The sequence below is a fragment of the Aquarana catesbeiana genome, linkage group LG05 (assembly GCF_042186555.1).
Source record: "Aquarana catesbeiana isolate 2022-GZ linkage group LG05, ASM4218655v1, whole genome shotgun sequence".
Classification (NCBI taxonomy): domain Eukaryota; kingdom Metazoa; phylum Chordata; class Amphibia; order Anura; family Ranidae; genus Aquarana; species Aquarana catesbeiana.
This window is the reverse complement of record NC_133328.1, coordinates 84034408-84050815: the sequence shown is the minus strand read 5'-3', so window position 1 is coordinate 84050815 and position 16408 is coordinate 84034408. Positions and strand designations below refer to the sequence as shown.

Sequence of the window (16408 nt, the reverse complement as noted above, 5' to 3'; positions counted from 1 at the left end):
TTTTAGATACAGACTAGAGCTACACGATTCACGAAAAAATGAGAATCACAATTTATTTTGCTTAGAATAAAGATCACGATTCTGGGCGTAAAATCTTTCACATTATACAAAAAAATTGGGCTAACTTTGCCGTTTTTTTTTTTATTCATTGAAGTGTATTTTTTCCCCAAAAATTGCATTTGAAAGACCACTGCGCAAATACAGTATGACATAAACATAATGCAACAACCACCATTTTATTCTCTGGAGTCTCTGCTAAAAAAATTAATATAATGTTTGGGAGTTCGAAGTAATTTTCTAGCAAAAAATAGTTATTGTACCTTGTAAAGCAAAAAGTGTCAGAATAAGGCCTGGTCTTCAAGTGGTTAAACTGACCTAATTTGCAGACCCCCCCCCCCCCCCCCCCCCCCAATCCCTCTCTCTAGCTGTCTGTCTTGTTATTTCTCTTATTCTTTCTCTCCCTTTTTTCTTTGTTCCTCCCCCTCTTTTCCTCTCCCTTCCATGTATTCTCTATTTTTATTCCCTCTCTTACGCCTTGGTGGGGGGAGTTGGGATGAGTGGCAGTGCTGGTAGGGGGTGGGATCAGTGGCAATGCTGGGGGGAGTTCTGATCAGCCAACTTAGGTGCTCTTGATCAAGGTCATCTGCTGATCTGAGAACTGTAGTGGGGACTTTTAATGGCAACTATAATCACAGGTAGTGTTACTCTCCGTGTCTCCGACTTTGTGGCAGCAGTGACACCTATGCCGAAATCAGGAGATAGGGTCTCCTCCAGCCCCACTCACTTCATTCCTCACCAGTCAGCTGACCTCTAGTCTCTGCTCCCCAGCTACGCTGTGAACTGAATGGGCGGCTGCAGAGAGGCTGAGTGCTGCGCCACAGGCTCCAGGAACATCCCAGCTGGGCGGCCGCTTAAAGCGGGGGTCCACCTGTCTATCGTTTTTTTTTTTAGTTCATTCACAAACTTTTCTTCTCAGCATTACATACTCACATATTGTGTGTAATATGTCCGCCTGTGTCAGATTTCGTCAGACAGAATAACTTATTATTCACTGCAGGCGGTTTTCATCTTCATTGTGGGCATTTGAAGCCCACAAGCATTTATTTCCTGGATGTGGTGAATGCTGTGCTCCCAGCATTCACCGCTTGTTCCCGGACATGCTCAGTGGCATCCTGGGAAGCCTGAGACTAGCTCCCAGGAGTCTGGGAGAGGCTAGAAACACGCCTACTCCCACGGGAGGAGAACCAGGAAGTGCAAAGAAGAATAGAAAAATAAAAGGTAATTACGGCGATTTAAATTTTTTTAAACGGCATGTCAGCATCTAGGCAAGGAAGAGAATACATACAGATATTGTTCAAAATTTGGGTGGAACTCCGCTTTAAAAGGCTGGTAGAGCAGCGCGGGCTTCAGGAACAGCCCAGGATTGGGTGACCCCTGGCAAATCGTCATTTGACCCCCAGGTTGAGAACCACTGATCTAAAAGAACCAAAATGATACAATGTTTATAGTCATCTCTTAGCACTGAGAAATGTTGATAAACATTTGCTGGAGGCTCTCTTTTTTTTTTTTTTGACAGCTGTGGGTTAGCAGAGAACGGCTCTGCACTGTTTACATAGATTAGTGGACATGCCAGATTAAGATAGTGGGGGGGGGGGGAGGGGGGGGGGGGTTGAATGGAGGTAGCGATTTTTTAACGATTAATCGCACAGCTCTAAAACAGACTTCAATAGGAGCGTCTGTAAATACGCAAGCATTTTACAGAAGCGTGCAGGCACATCGCAATCTTTATGAATGCAGCAGTTGCTGCCATGAAACATGCATCATAGCCATAGATCAAGAGCCCTAAAAGTAGATGACAACATTACACCTCATACCAGGCAGAAGATACTGGAAGAGGACTAAATATTATATCACCGATTATACTACTTTCCATTTGCCCAACCACAAACACATGAGTTTGCATACACATGCAAAACATTTTAAAAATGCTCCTCTACCGATTCCCAAAAAATGATATGCGCCGAGACATGCCAAACATACTGAAAAATTGATTTTTCTGTTTACATACACCAGGGGTTGGCAACCCATGAATCACGATCTACTTGTCTACCAGACAGCAGGCAGATTGGGAACACGGTCCTGCTTTGCCTACCCTCTAGTCCAGGGATCGCTAAATAGCAGACCGTGGCCTGGGTAACGGTCCCACCCTGGCCGCCGCGGTCGCGCCACTTAGGTGCTGGCATTTCCTCCCAGCTTCTGCCGATCTCATCCTCAGGAGAGAGTGAGGGGCAGCACAGTTCTGGACAGAGTGCGGGTACATAGCCCAATTCTCTCTGCTTCCTACACCTACCCACTGGGCAATGCCTACCTGTATAATAGTGGCACAAATAGAAAGCGAGAGTGTTATTGTTTACATATTAGGACTTGACAGGCTTAAACAATGTAAACCTGTACTAGGTTTATTGGCTTTAAAGTGGTTGTAAAGGCAGAAGGTTTTTTTTTTTTTATCTTAATGCATTCTATGCAGCAGCCCCATTAATACTTACCTGAGCCCGATCTAGATCTAGATCCAGCGATGCCCACAAGTGCCTCGGCCGTCCGGGAATCTCCCTTCTGACTGGCTGAGACATAGCAGCGGCGCTATTTGCTCCCGCTGCTGTCTGTCAGTTAGCCAATGAGGAGAAAGAGGGGGTGAGGCTGAACCGTGGCTCCTTGTCTGAATGGATGCACAGAGCTCTAGCTCTGCTCGGGTGCCCCCATAACAAGCTGCCTGCCAGGGGCCAGGAGAGCCGAAAAGGGACCCGAGAAGAGGTGGATCTGGGCTGCTCTCTGCAAAATCACTGCACAGAGCAGGTAAGTATAAATTTTTTTTTTTATATAAAAATAACAAACAACACAAGACTTTACAAACAATTTAAATTATCATAGATGCACTTTAACCACTCCCACCCCAGAAGATTTGGCCATTTTTTGCGATACGGCACTGCTTTGTTTTAACTGACAATTGCGCGGTCGTGCTACGTTGTACAAAAACAAAATTGACGGGTTTTTTTGCCACAAATAGCACTCTCTTTTGGTGGTATTTGATCATCTCTGCGATTTTTATTTTTTTGCACTATAAAACAAAAAAGAGCAACAATTTTGAATAAAATATATATATATATATATATATATATATATATATATATATATATATATATATATATATATATATATATATATATATATATATATATATATATATATATATATATATATATATATATATTTTTTTTTTTTTTTTTTTTTTTTGCTATAATTAATATCCCTCAAATTAAAAAGAAAAAATTCATCCTCACTTTAGGCCGATATGTTTTCTTCTACATATTTTTGGTATAAAAAAAAAAAAAAAAATCGCAATAAGCGTACATTGATTGGAGCGGACAGATCAGATATTTTTTGGGACCATTGACAATTATACAGCGATCAGAGCTAAAAATAGCCACTGATTACTGTTTGTCACTGGCAGGGAAGGGGTTAACACTAGGGGGAGATCAAGGGGTTAAATGTGTTCCCTAGATGTGTGCTAACTGTGAGGGGAATGCGGCTGACTAGAGGAGGAGACAGATCGTTGTTCCTACTAGGAGCACACGATCTGTCTCCTCTCCCCTGACAGTTTACACACACAGATCCCGGTTTTCGCTCTGTCACGAGCGATCATGGGTGCCCGGCGGTCATCGCGCCCACCAGGCACACACAATGTATGCGGGGACACGCTGTGGGCGCACGCGCCTGCTGGAGCGTCTTAAAGTGCCGAAGTACAGCTACGACGCTCGCCCAGGAGAGCCATCCTGCCGAAGTATAACTGTGGTGGCTGGTTGGGAAGGGGTTAAATTGGAATTTAAATTTTTGAACAGAGTAGAGAAAAGTCAGACGCTCTGCTGGGTTTTTGTTACTGACTGCGTTCCTGTTGGGGGTTTTCTCCATCACTTCCTTCCCCGATGGAATGATCGGAAGTGCAGGGATATCTGTCCAATGTGGTCAAAGACTGCAAATAAAATCTAATAAACCTAGCTCTTACCCATGAGTTTTGAGCTTTTAACCAGACACCTGTTTTACATGCTTGTTTCGGGTGAATAAATCACCAAGCTGGAAAAGCAAGCATAAGGCCCTGGAGCCTGCACCTGTAAAATCAAGTCAACAATAAAAGCTGCTTTTCCATCTTGCCAGATGATCTTAAAATCAGATGACTGGAAAACAGGAATAGCAGTCTGTAGCATGTGACAATCATCGGTTCAGAGTTGACAAAGCAGAACATAGTTGGCCATATAAGAATTATGACAATTCAACAAGTTAAAGCGGTGTTCCGCCCCCCTCTCTCTAAAAATTAAAAGTCAACAGCTACATATACTGTAGCTGCTGACTTTTAATAGGACACTTGCCTGTCCTGGAATCCAGTGATGTCAGCACCCAAACCGATGTTTCCATCGGCTGTCAGATGCCGCCCCCACCATTGCCAGTAAGGAAACCCAGCAGTGAAGCCTTGTGGTTTCACACCCGGGGTCCCTACTGAGCATGCGCAAATCACACTGCGCTCTCTTACTGGTCCGGCAGCAGGGAAAGGAGAAGGGAGGAGGAGCCGAACCTGTGATGTACCTCGCCGCACCAAGGTCCGATGGAAGTGGGGACAGGGTACCTGTCAAAAGCAGGTACCCGCTCCCCTTGAAAGGTGCCAAACGTAGCACCGGGGGTGGGGGATTGGGGGGGGGGGGGGAGTGGAGGAATCAGATAAGCAGAAGTTCCACTTCTGGGTGGATCTCCGCTCTAAAGAAATATGCTGAACCATTTATTTTTCCTCTTAATTTCTTTACAGAAGTATGTGGGAAATGTCCCCGGAACATAAAATGGGATCATTGAAGTTCGGCTTCATGCATGAAAGGAAATTTTGTCATTAAGGAACATCTGAATGTTTCCATTCTCTGAAAGAACTTTAGGTATTTTAGTAGCACATTGCAGTCTATTTTCTGCTTTGTAAAGCCAACACTCTAAAACGTTCCTAAATCTGTGGAAGCAAAATGAGTAAATTTGGCCATAGATGGGTAGAATTTTGAACGAAAATTCATGGAAAAAAAAAGGTTCTATAATTGTTTGCTTTGCTAATCATGATTGGGTCAAATCCACGTTAGTTTTCCACCGCACTGACAAGAACATTTGAAGGAGCGGGATGGAATATTTTCCTCAATCGAACACATTTCAAACAGTGAATGTGGTTTACGTTCAGTAAAGTCCAGTCATTCTAAAATCAAATGTTAAAAAGCAAACAAAATCTTTCAAATGACAAACAAATGTTTTGAGAAGGTTCTGAGAACGTTCATATGCTTTTTCCTAAGAATTTTTGCTTGAATACTATCCATCTATAGCCAGCTTTAGACACTATGTGGCCTTGCATCTCTAGATGCTCAGTGTGGTTTCCTCAGAGGATACTATCTGTGTTTGGGTTTACTCCTGGTCTTCTAGTTTTCTCCCACTATACAAAACACATGGGCAGGTTAAATCAGCTTCCAATCCAAGAGGCCCTACGCACCCCCCCCTTACCCAAATAGACATACTCAAAATTATTTTATCTATTAAAAGACAAAACATTCTAATAAGCCTGCCAAAAACTGTAAATATCTCCTTGGTTGTGAAAGATAAAGGAGGAAAAGCTGCTTCTACAGACTGCTCCTAGAAGTGCACACTATCCACCATTGTTCTCAGAAAAATGACAGGATGAAGAATGCTGAGAACACTCAACACCATCATTCCTTCATTTTGAAGGAGACCCCGTCCCTCTTATCTCATTAAAAATGGGAAATCCAGAATGGAGGAAAAGCTTTGCTCCAAGACAGGGGAGCATAGGCTCTGCGGGCAGCTTCTGACGATGGAGGAGCCGACTGACGATCAGCCATAAAGGATGCTGAAGACCAATGTATATTACTTTTCATAGTATATAAAATAAAGCTAAAGAGTTTTTCTACTTTTAACGGGTTAAACTAGGTTGTAGTTCCTCCATTTTGCTGATTGCACCAGAAAGGCACCAGGCCTTCTCGTCCAACATCAGTGATTGACCTCACAAATACTCTTCTGGAAGAATGGTCAAACATTCCCATAGACACACTCCTAAACCTTGTGGACAGTCTTCCCAGAAGAGTTGAAGCTGTTATGGCTGCAAAGGGTGGGCTAACTCAATATTGAACCCTACGGACTAAGACGCCATTAAAGTCCATGTGCTTGTAAAGGCAGGCGTCCCAATAATTTTGGTAATATAGTGTATATTAAAATACAACTTACAGTCTAAATCAGAGCACAGAAGATTCTTTTTTTTTTTTTTTTTTTTATTATTCGACCAGAGGGTTGAACGCAAAAAAAAAAACAAAAAAAAAAAAAAAAACTATTGCCCCAGCCACAAACTTGATGTGGATGGGGGAATCCTCTTCACTGTATCTCTGTATTAGGACAGTGGGGAGAGCTCTCTGGTCAGAATTCCCTGACCAGTGCTACCAGCTGCATCGATCAAGTGGGGAAAATCTGGCAGGGTGGGTGTAAAGAAATCAATCAGTAGATTAACGTCTGTACTTGCCAGCAGGTAGTAGTTTTGCAACAGCTGGAGGTCCGCTAATTGCATATCCCTAGTATACTGCATTGCATGTGTGAGGGGTCTTGGATCTAACTTCCACCCCAGCAACATCTGTATGTGCTCGGAGAGATGTCTTGGTTTTGGAGTGGACTTCCTTCCTGTTTGATAGCATACCAGAAGGTAAGTATGTGGGTGTAACTGCAGGAGGTTAGCCAGCCTGAAGCTAAAGGGCAGGTTTTGTTCGTTCTGCAAAGTGCGGTCTGTAAAGTATGTCATCACCACATCATGGATTAAAAGAAGTCCTGTGTGGTGTACAGGGGCACAGATAAAAGTGAAACTACAGAATATCACGTTCTACTTGGCAGCTGCCAGGCTCCAATACCTCGCTGTCTCCAATGAGCTCATCTAATGTGGCAGTGTCACACCCCTTAGGCTTAATGTATACGGGACGTTTTACATTAACATTAACCTCTCCTGAACGATTTAACTTGACAGATAGTAACCCACGTTTTAAACGTCTGTTTTGCCATATTAACATGCCGCGTTTAGGTTTAGAAGCAATTTTTTTTTTTTTCAAAATAGCCAAAAATGAAAAACGCCTGTAAACGAAACGCGGCTAAATGCGAGTTGCCGTGTTTGAAACGTCGGAAACTTCTCATGTACATTGCTGCTGGTAAACGGACGTTCAGAGGCAGTTGGATGCTTTTTTCAGCTGCCCCTCAACTCATCCAGTGTTATCTTATGTGTACATGTCATTTTTAGGCAGTTGCGTTTAAAGGTTTTTCTTTGAAGGCAAAAAAAAAATTAGTTCAGGCGCCGACGTTTCCGACACCAAACGCATGTAAACGCGGGTAACGGCGTTTAGCCATGTTTTCGTTTAGAAGCGTTTTTAAAAGGTGCCCTATTTTTTTTACATTCCAAAACTTAAAAATTATAGCAAATGATGAAAAAAAGCACTAAAAAAAAAATATTTTAAAAACTTGTAATTGCTTGCAATGCTTCATAGTCCATTTACATACTTGTAATGAGCCCATGATCCAATCCAATACACCACTAGCATTGCTGTTAGCCAAAGTAGAATTGGAATTTGACCCAGATGACCCCACCATTGAGCTTGACCCGCGACTTGATCAAACATACAGTGGAACCTCAGATTGCGAGTAACACGCTTAACAAGCGTTTCGCAATACGAGCACTGTATTTTTAAAAATCATAACTCGGTTTGCGAGTGTTGTCTCGCAAAATGAGCATGATTCAGGACAAAGTGGTGTGCAGTCCCACTTTTGGCCTGAGGTGGGGGGGCACCGGAGCCGAATCACAGCCGGAACATGCACGGAAAGTCCCGAGGACACTTCGGCTGGCCTCGGCAAATCTCGGGTAGGAAGTCTTTCTGAGGTTTGCCGAGGTCCGCCAAAGTGTCCTTGGGCCTTTTTGGCCGTTTACGAGGCTCTCCGGCGCCCCCCCGTGCCTCCGGCCGCATGCGGTATTGTATCCTATTGAAGTCAATGCGGAACAAAATTATTTTCGTTTCCATTGACTTCAATGGGAAAACTCGCCTGCTCGTAATCCGAGGTTCCACTGTAGTTGCATGAAATTTAATATCTGGCTTTTTTAATTTCCTCATATATGCTCATTATGGGATCCATAGTAAATGCACCAAAATTGAGGTAGATACAAGTACACTGCTACTCTCTCAGCTGCTGCTACTCACTCTGGTCTTATAGAATGGTTGAAATAGTTAAATAATACTGTATTTTGTGCTTTGGGAGGGTCTTATGATGTTATCTTAAATAAACGCTCCTAGACGCAAATGTGGCAAAACGCCACTAAACGGGCGTTTTTAAACACCGGTTCTAAGCTGTCAAAGAAATCGTTCGGAAGAGGTTGCCTCGGCGTCCCGTGTATATTAGGCCTTACAATCTAGATATTTAGCTGACAATCCCTGAGCACCGTACCAGCACAGCATCCATCTAAAGAGGACCCCAAACCACAACCCCCCTGCCCCCCCCCCCCCCCATGCTGCGCGACTCACCAACTACCATCACATACCCGCCAGCTGCCAAATGACGCAATACACATTATACCATATGGTAGTAATAAGAAATGAATAAACTGAATTCCAAATGACCATCATCATTTCTTACGGCCTGTTTCAAAACTTTCTATTTGCTTTTCAGATATTGAAGTCAATTCTCTGGTGGAGACATTTGACAGGAAGAGCCTGGTGTAGAAGTGTGCAAGGAAAGAATTGGGAAGAATCCAAAACAATTTCAAGTGAGTGAGTAATTCTTGAGATATCCCGAAGCACAACTCCCTCCATTCCTCCCCATCAGAGGAGACGTTTCCACAATGGAAGGGGCTGGACAGACAGCTCAGCACTGTAACAGAAGCAGAGTCTGCATTCAGATATTGATCGGCCTCATAAAGTAAATGTCTCCTTGCCCATGGGTTGTAATCACGTGATATAACCGAATGCTCTATTTCACACTAATGACAACCTCCTATGGGGGGTACACAACCCCCTACAAGCCCAGCAGTGCAGTTATGTGCCCTCTCCTCCAACACAACCCATATGCTATCATAGGATCACCAAGGAATGCTGCAATTTAACCCTCGCAATACTCAGCTAGAAGGAGATCAGCCACAGACAAACCCTAATCCTCCGAAAAGGACAGACCTGCAGAGCAAGCTTGTAAATAAAGGCCAGGCTAGCCTGCAGGGGTTATTTTGGGCTACCATGGACGCTCACGTCTACAATAATACGACAACTCCTACCTCGTTTCGAAAGCTGTCAATCACTGGGCTCTATAAATAAGAAACTAAACTGAAAGAAAAGAGGTGCTGTTACCTACAGCAAAGCATCCAATTCTGATATCAATTTTGCAAAATAAAAACTAGCATCCTATTGGTTAGCATTAAAAACTGCCCTGTATTTCCATGTGCCAGTCCCCTGCTCTACTTAATTTCAGCTCTCTCTTTTATGGGTAAGACAATGACAAAGCCCATTCCTAGACCAGCAGGAAAAACATGCCACCTCACTTGTTGGCACTACCCACACGCAGTATGGCTGCTCAGGTGTTGTAGAAATAGAAGTCCCAGAATGTCATGACAGCCAGATGTGGTCCCGTCACCATTTGTGCCAATCAACACACCACCTATAAAGCAGAACATCGCCCAGGGATATAGTTCTTCCCTGGTTTCTCTTTCATTGATGCATGCGCGGTTGTGTAGTAGGTCTCTAGAGAGCTGCAGTACATCTGTGCATGCGCACACACTAAACGATGGTTTCTGCCAGCAAACTTTGTGGGTGCTTTTCGACCTGTATGCACCTGCACAGAAAAACCCTGCGCTATGGTAGATGTCTCTGCCATATACTAAAGACCTGCGGGTACATCTAAGCACATGTGAAATCTTGCAACCCCTACGAAAATGTAGAGGAACCCAGGAGGCAGCGGAGCCGAACAACATTAGCTGCGGGAGGTGTGAAAGGGCAACACAATAAAAAGGTAGTAACAAAATAAGTATATACATACATACACACACATATATATATTGATATAGAGAAGACACTGCTTTCCAAGTCCACTTGGACAATGCCCTCCTAGCAATCCCTGATGAAGTGAAAGTGCCTAAACACCCCGAAACCCGCTGGTTTTGCATATATTGCCATGAGATAAAACAAAGTTCAGGAATATTCCTTTATCCCATTGTTTGGCAAATCTATATACACTACAAAACTGTATGATTGAATCTGTTCGGATATCGCTGTTTAACTAACCTGACAGTTTATTATTCTAAATAGGAAACCTTCATTTTGTTTACAAATATTAAAGATTCTAACTACCAACAAGAACAAGTCCTTACATTTAAAGAGCACCTGTCATTTCAGATCCATCATGGCAGCGCCTGTTAATGGGCATCCACTCACCTGCTGCCGCCACGTCCCTCACCTTGTCGTGTCACTGCCGCATCACCAGCCGTCCCATTAAAGTGAATGGGACTGTCGGTGAGTCAACAGCGGGTCAGAGGAGGAGGTGGAAGAGCCACTGCGGGACAGAGATGACAGTTGCTCTTTAATTATGATGTAAATCAAGCCTTTTTACTAGTGATTTAAATCAAATCCACCCTGCCTATAAGTATGATAACATCAATGATCATTTTACAAAGCTGCACAGTTGCTTTTTTTAATATCTACTGGGATCCTTGACTGCATAGGACTATTTTCTGGAAAAGGTGACCCCGGCCTTTAAGGAAAGTTTGGAATGTATCTCAAACACAGGTCAGCACTGACTACAAAGCTTCTAGCACACAAATGACAGATGTAACCGCCTTCTGAAAAGTATTTTGTGCAGATCACACTTCAGCAGGTGATGCGGTCACCTCCTGAATGCTGGTTTCTTTTGTTCTACACCAACAGAGATCTTACATTGAATTCCAATCACCTTAACTGCCAGTGTGGCCCTATGATAGGTAGCGATACCGGTACAAACTCGACATACCGCGTTGAAATTGCTGCACCAATGTGAACTCACCCCTCTGGCTGTCATGCAAATTTGGAGGTAGGTGGTCATGGAGGCGGCAAAAACATGAACAACCACATTTTTACCGCTCTCCAGCCAGCTGTGTGAACTAAAGTGGTTCTAAAGTCAAAATGTTTCTTACCTTAAGGCTAGGTTCACACTGCTGCAGTGCGAATTTAGCGCGATTTTGATCCGATTGCGTTGCAAATTTGCATTGCGAATTCTTTGTGTGTTCTTGCGATTCTACTGCAAATTTTGCAATCTATGGAGCTGAATTCGCATTGCACACGGATCAAACTCGGACAGGACCCTTTTTTTACGCAGGTTAAATTCGCAACGCATTGATGTGAACAGCACTCATGGAAAACAATGTTATTAAAATGACTTGTGAATTTGAGCGATCGCAGCGGCTCAAATTCGCAATAAAATTCGCAGCAGTGTGAACCTAGCCTGAAGGGGTTGTAAACCTTTTTTTTTTAACTTAATGCATCCTATGCATTAAGGTGAAAAAACTTCTGAAACTGACCGCCCCCATCTATGGCTGCAAATGCTGGACTCGGGAGCGTGCCCGCACGGTAACCCCCAGGGACAGCGCTTCTCCTAGGGGGTTTACCGATGCACCACTCTGTGCAAAACAAACTGCACAGTGGAGGTAAGTATGATATGTTTTTTTTTTTTTTTTTTAAAAACAAACACCGAGGGTTTACAACCCCTTTAAAGTAGAACTATAGACAAAACTTTGGATAGCGCAAGGGGGGTTATAACCCCTGTCAAATTTTATTTTGTCATTTATGTCCCATTGGGGAGATTTCCCTTCACTTCCTTTCCCATAGCCAAACAGGAAGTGAGAGGAAATCCTTCAAATTCAGGGAATTCCTTGGGGACCCCCTGGTCACCAGAACTAGTGTCCCCATTGGAAGATTTCTCCTCTATTACTTTTCTGGGGACAACCCAAAATTTGGGATTTTCTTTTACTTTCAATGATAACGATAAACAGGACAAATAGAGGGTGAATCTCCTTAATAGGGACACAGACCGCAATAAAAACTGACAAGTGTCTAATCCCTCTCCACTCTCCAAAACTAACTTTGCCTTTAGTCATACTTTAATGGATTCCCAGCATTAACCTCTTTACGCCGGCGGTATGCATACACGCGGCCTCTCGGTGGGTGGGCCTTAATGTTGGGAGGCCGCATATATGCATTCCAGAATGTAAACAGAGCTGTACTGAGAGCGCTCATCGACAGTTACCAGCCACTAATGGAAAGCTCCTGATCTCTACTTTCGATCGGAAGCTTTCCGATCATTTGACCTCTGACAGCTGGTCACATAAAAAGAACCCTGCCTGCATCAGAAACTTCCTAGGCTGGGTTCACACTAGAGCTTGGAGCGGCTCACAGCAGGGGGGTCCGGTGCGTCTCCATTCACCATTTCAGGTCCACGTGCACGTGCCTGGACTGACACTTGGGTCGTGATCCGCCCACGTGCCTGGACTGACACTTGGGTCGTGATCCGCCCACGTGCCTGGACTGACACTTGGGTCGTGATCCGCCCACGTGCCTGGACTGACACTTGGGTCGTGATCCGCCCACGTGCCTGGACTGACACTTGGGTCGTGATCCGCCCACGTGCCTGGACTGACACTTGGGTCGTGATCCGCCCACGTGCCTGGACTGACACTTGGGTCGTGATCCGCCCACATGCCTGGACTGACACTTGGGTCGTGATCCACCCACGTGCCTGGACTGACACCTGGCTCAGCCTCTCAGAGAGCCTGAGCTGGCTGCTCCCGCCCCCTCTACAGCTCAGCGCTCCAGTGGGGGGAGGGGGAAGCAGAGAGCTGTAAATTATAGTCAACAGCTCTCTGCTCGGGGAGCCCTGAGAACTGAGCAATCTGCAGTGTTCAGTCGCTCAGTTCTCAGTGTTAGAGGTGCCAGGGTACAGATGCAGCATCCACCTAGGGAAGTATAAATCTGCAAAAACCCCAAACTTCTCTTTTAAAAGGGTATCAAACCACCCCACTAACTGCTCCCCTGCCGGACACCTCTCCTGGGTGCAGCACCACTCTCCTCTTAGGAGACACTGCAGGCAATAGGAGCCATAGGGTCCCCGCTGTCAGCACTGGGTCACACTGGAGCATGCACATTCTGGTTCTAACATCTCATTTGTTTGAATGGGCTGCAAAATGCAACGCAGAAAAAAACGATGCAAGCAGTCCTTTTTCAGAATGTGCAGACCCGGTGCAGAGGGAGCGGTGGGGGGGCGTGGCTTGAAGGTGCTGTGTGTGTCTATGGATGCACACAGCCCCGCTTGGGAGAACACCTCCCATTGGCGATAAGGGAGCGCTCTGTGCAATATTGGAAGCAGCACATCTTTCCTTATTTTATATTGAATTGCCTTTATTATGAGTGAAGCCTGATGGCGTTGCCTTTCCTGGGACGCGGCGCAGGTTTTGCACTGGCGCAGATTTTGCGTTGGCGCAGATCGTAGTCACTCACCCAGGCAGGTAGGTCGGCGGTGCCAATCTTCTGCTGGACCGTCTTCTCCTCGTTCTCCAGGAAGGCCAGCGCCCGGTGCCACCTGGAAGTCTTGCTGCCCCGATTCTTCTTCCACCAGCTCAGGAAGAGAAGGGCCACCAGCAGCCAGCTGAAGCTCAGCCCGAAGTAGCCGAGGACATACACCGGGAAGATCAGCACCAAAGTCTTAGCGAACTGATAGAAGAGTCCCCCGAAGTCCACACTGATCATCCCGGGCTCCTCCGGGGGCGCCGCCGGGGCCGCCGCGGGGCTCTCAGAGCCCTCCTGTCCGTCTGATTGGCTCATCCCGCTCCGCTCAGTGATCCGGCTAAGGCAGGAGACAGTCCGCTCTCCTAGGAAGAATACAGAACACAGAGAACCGCCACCATCAGTCCGCTCCGGGCCCCTCCACTGCCGTCCTCCTCCTCCGTACACACACTGCTCAGCTACCCCCTGACACTGCCATACACATCACACACACTCCCTACAGCCCGCCCCACACACCTCCAGCCACTCACAGGACGCCCCCGCTGCGCTACGCCCCGCCCACCGGCCAGCCACAGCGACAGGATGTGCAGGCATGGGCGAGGCTTTTTTTTTTTCTTTTTCTTTTTGCACATCAACCAGCTTTATTTGTAGACAACACCTTAGTTCCTGGCAGTAGCACTTCTACGATCCTAGATCCGAGATCCGAGATCCGATCCATACAGCTGTATATGTCATGTGGAGCTCACCACACAAAACTGCAAACAGAAACTGTCCTTTTTACATTTATGAAGCTGAAGTTATCTTCTTATTCGGCCAGCTTCTTATTCAGGTTGGATCTTTATTCACAAAAGTGATTATTTACTAAACAATCATCTGCAATGTTTAGAATAAAATCATGAACTTTAACAACAATTCTATCTCCCTAAATGCCATGTATTTAAAGGGGTAATTCTGAATAAATATCTGAAAACCATCTTGGCTCACCCAAATTCCATGTTTTATACTCATTGGGCATCCTTTTATATAGGAAAGTTCAATTTGGCCCGAGCCAAGTGATGGAAATCATAAAATATGGCACCTTGACAGCCATACATTTCAATAGGAAATTCCGAATAATGCCCCGTACACACGGTCGGATTTTCCGATGGACAATGTCCGATCGGAGCGTGTTGTCGGAAATTCCGACCGTGTGTGGGCGCCATCGGACATTTTCCATCGGATTTTCCGACACACAAAGTTGGACAGCAGGAGATAAAATTTTCCGACAACAAAATCCGATCGCGTCAATTCCGACCGTGTGTGGCCTATTCCGACGCACAAAGTGCCACGCATGCTCAGAAGAAATTCCAAGACGGGACAGCTCGTTCTGGTAAACTTAGCGTTCGCAATGGATACAGCACTTTCGTCACGCTGCAATGTAAAAAATGGTTTAATACAGCGCACTCTCTTCTTCTTTATAATGTGACAAGAATTAAGTAGTTTTGCTGCTCATATTCACACACACTTCTCACAAACTTTTATTTGTGTTTTTTTAGTGGGATTCCCTCAATATATTGTTATTAGTTGTCACATCTGACAGTTTTATATTTTTTATGTTTTTTTTATTTATATAGGGGGGGCTACATCTGTGAAGCTTGTACCAAACAGGTAAAGTATTGCAGCTTGACAAAGGGCAATAAAAAAAATATACATCTTGGAACTCTGCTAAAATAGACAATTGTACCCCACTTCCAAGCAATGTTTCATCTTTATAGTTCTGACCTCAAATATCTGTGTGCTAATTATACCATTTTTGTTTTACATAGGGGAGAAAAGACTCGGAGGACACCCCTCATCCGAGGAGACCACAGACCCCCCACCTATGGAAGAAGGTGAAATACCCCCAAACGAAGAAGAAGAGCAGGAGGAAGAAGAAGACGTGGTGGAGATTGGCACCACAACAGGTGAGTGTCTGCGACCACAGGCTCAGGTAAAAGAGATGGATGGTGGCAGATTTTTGAGACCTTTTTTTTGTTCTTTATCTCTTTTTAGGTGATCGTGATGTGAGGGATCCTGAACGCTTTACTTCAGAAAGTGCCCAGATACTTATCGGGGAGATCATGGGGTGTAATCTCCAATTGCAAAACATCCAGAACCAAATCAGTGATGTTATTAAAAAAAATAATAACATCATTGATGTTTTGGGGCGAATTTAAACCCCACAAAATCACCTGTTTTATTAATGTGGTCCAATCTTCAAAAAATTTTTAAAATGTTTAGAAAAGCCAAATTTGGAGGATGCACACAGTGTGCCAACATGTGCTATCTGCCATCACGGGAGATCAATGGACGCGTTTTGGGGGTGCAACACCTTCCTCAATTATAAAGTCGCATTGAGGAAGGGCTTTCTCCCCCAAAACACGTCCCTTGATCCCCCCTGATGGCAGATAGCACATGTTGCCATTCGTAAATTGGTGTGCATCTTCCAAATTTGGCTTTTCCAGGGGTGATTTCCCCCCATCTGAACGCTAGATCAAACCCAGTTCCTAAATACTGATGTCTGATCTAGCCTTCAGGTTTTACCTAATGTGAACTTTGTAAGTTCAAGTTTTTTGGCTTTCTTGTTGGTTTTACACAGGCCTGTTTTATCTGAAATGGATATTTTGATTTTTCATAATGCTACTGCAAACATTGTTATACAACAAACATGTTGGTTTGTTTTAAAAACCTTTGGTAAATGCGCATGTGATTGTGCAGCTATAAAAAAGTGCCTTACTCAAGAATGTGTGGATTATTCTCTCAACACTACC

At 44.6% G+C, this 16408-nt stretch overlaps 1 protein-coding gene across 2 annotated transcripts in view; it reads right to left on the bottom strand.

The window, feature by feature from the left end:
* The window catches only part of ESYT2 (extended synaptotagmin 2), a 220161-nt gene extending 205649 nt beyond the window's left edge, over positions 1 to 14512 (bottom strand). For both annotated transcript variants that reach the window (XM_073629929.1, XM_073629930.1), the window contains exon 1: positions 13614 to 14512. In XM_073629929.1, coding sequence (XP_073486030.1) covers positions 13614 to 13937 — 324 coding nt within the window. In that variant the 5' untranslated portion in view covers positions 13938 to 14512. The remainder of the gene's footprint in view (positions 1 to 13613) is intronic.
* Between the last annotated feature and the right edge of the window lie 1896 nt (positions 14513 to 16408).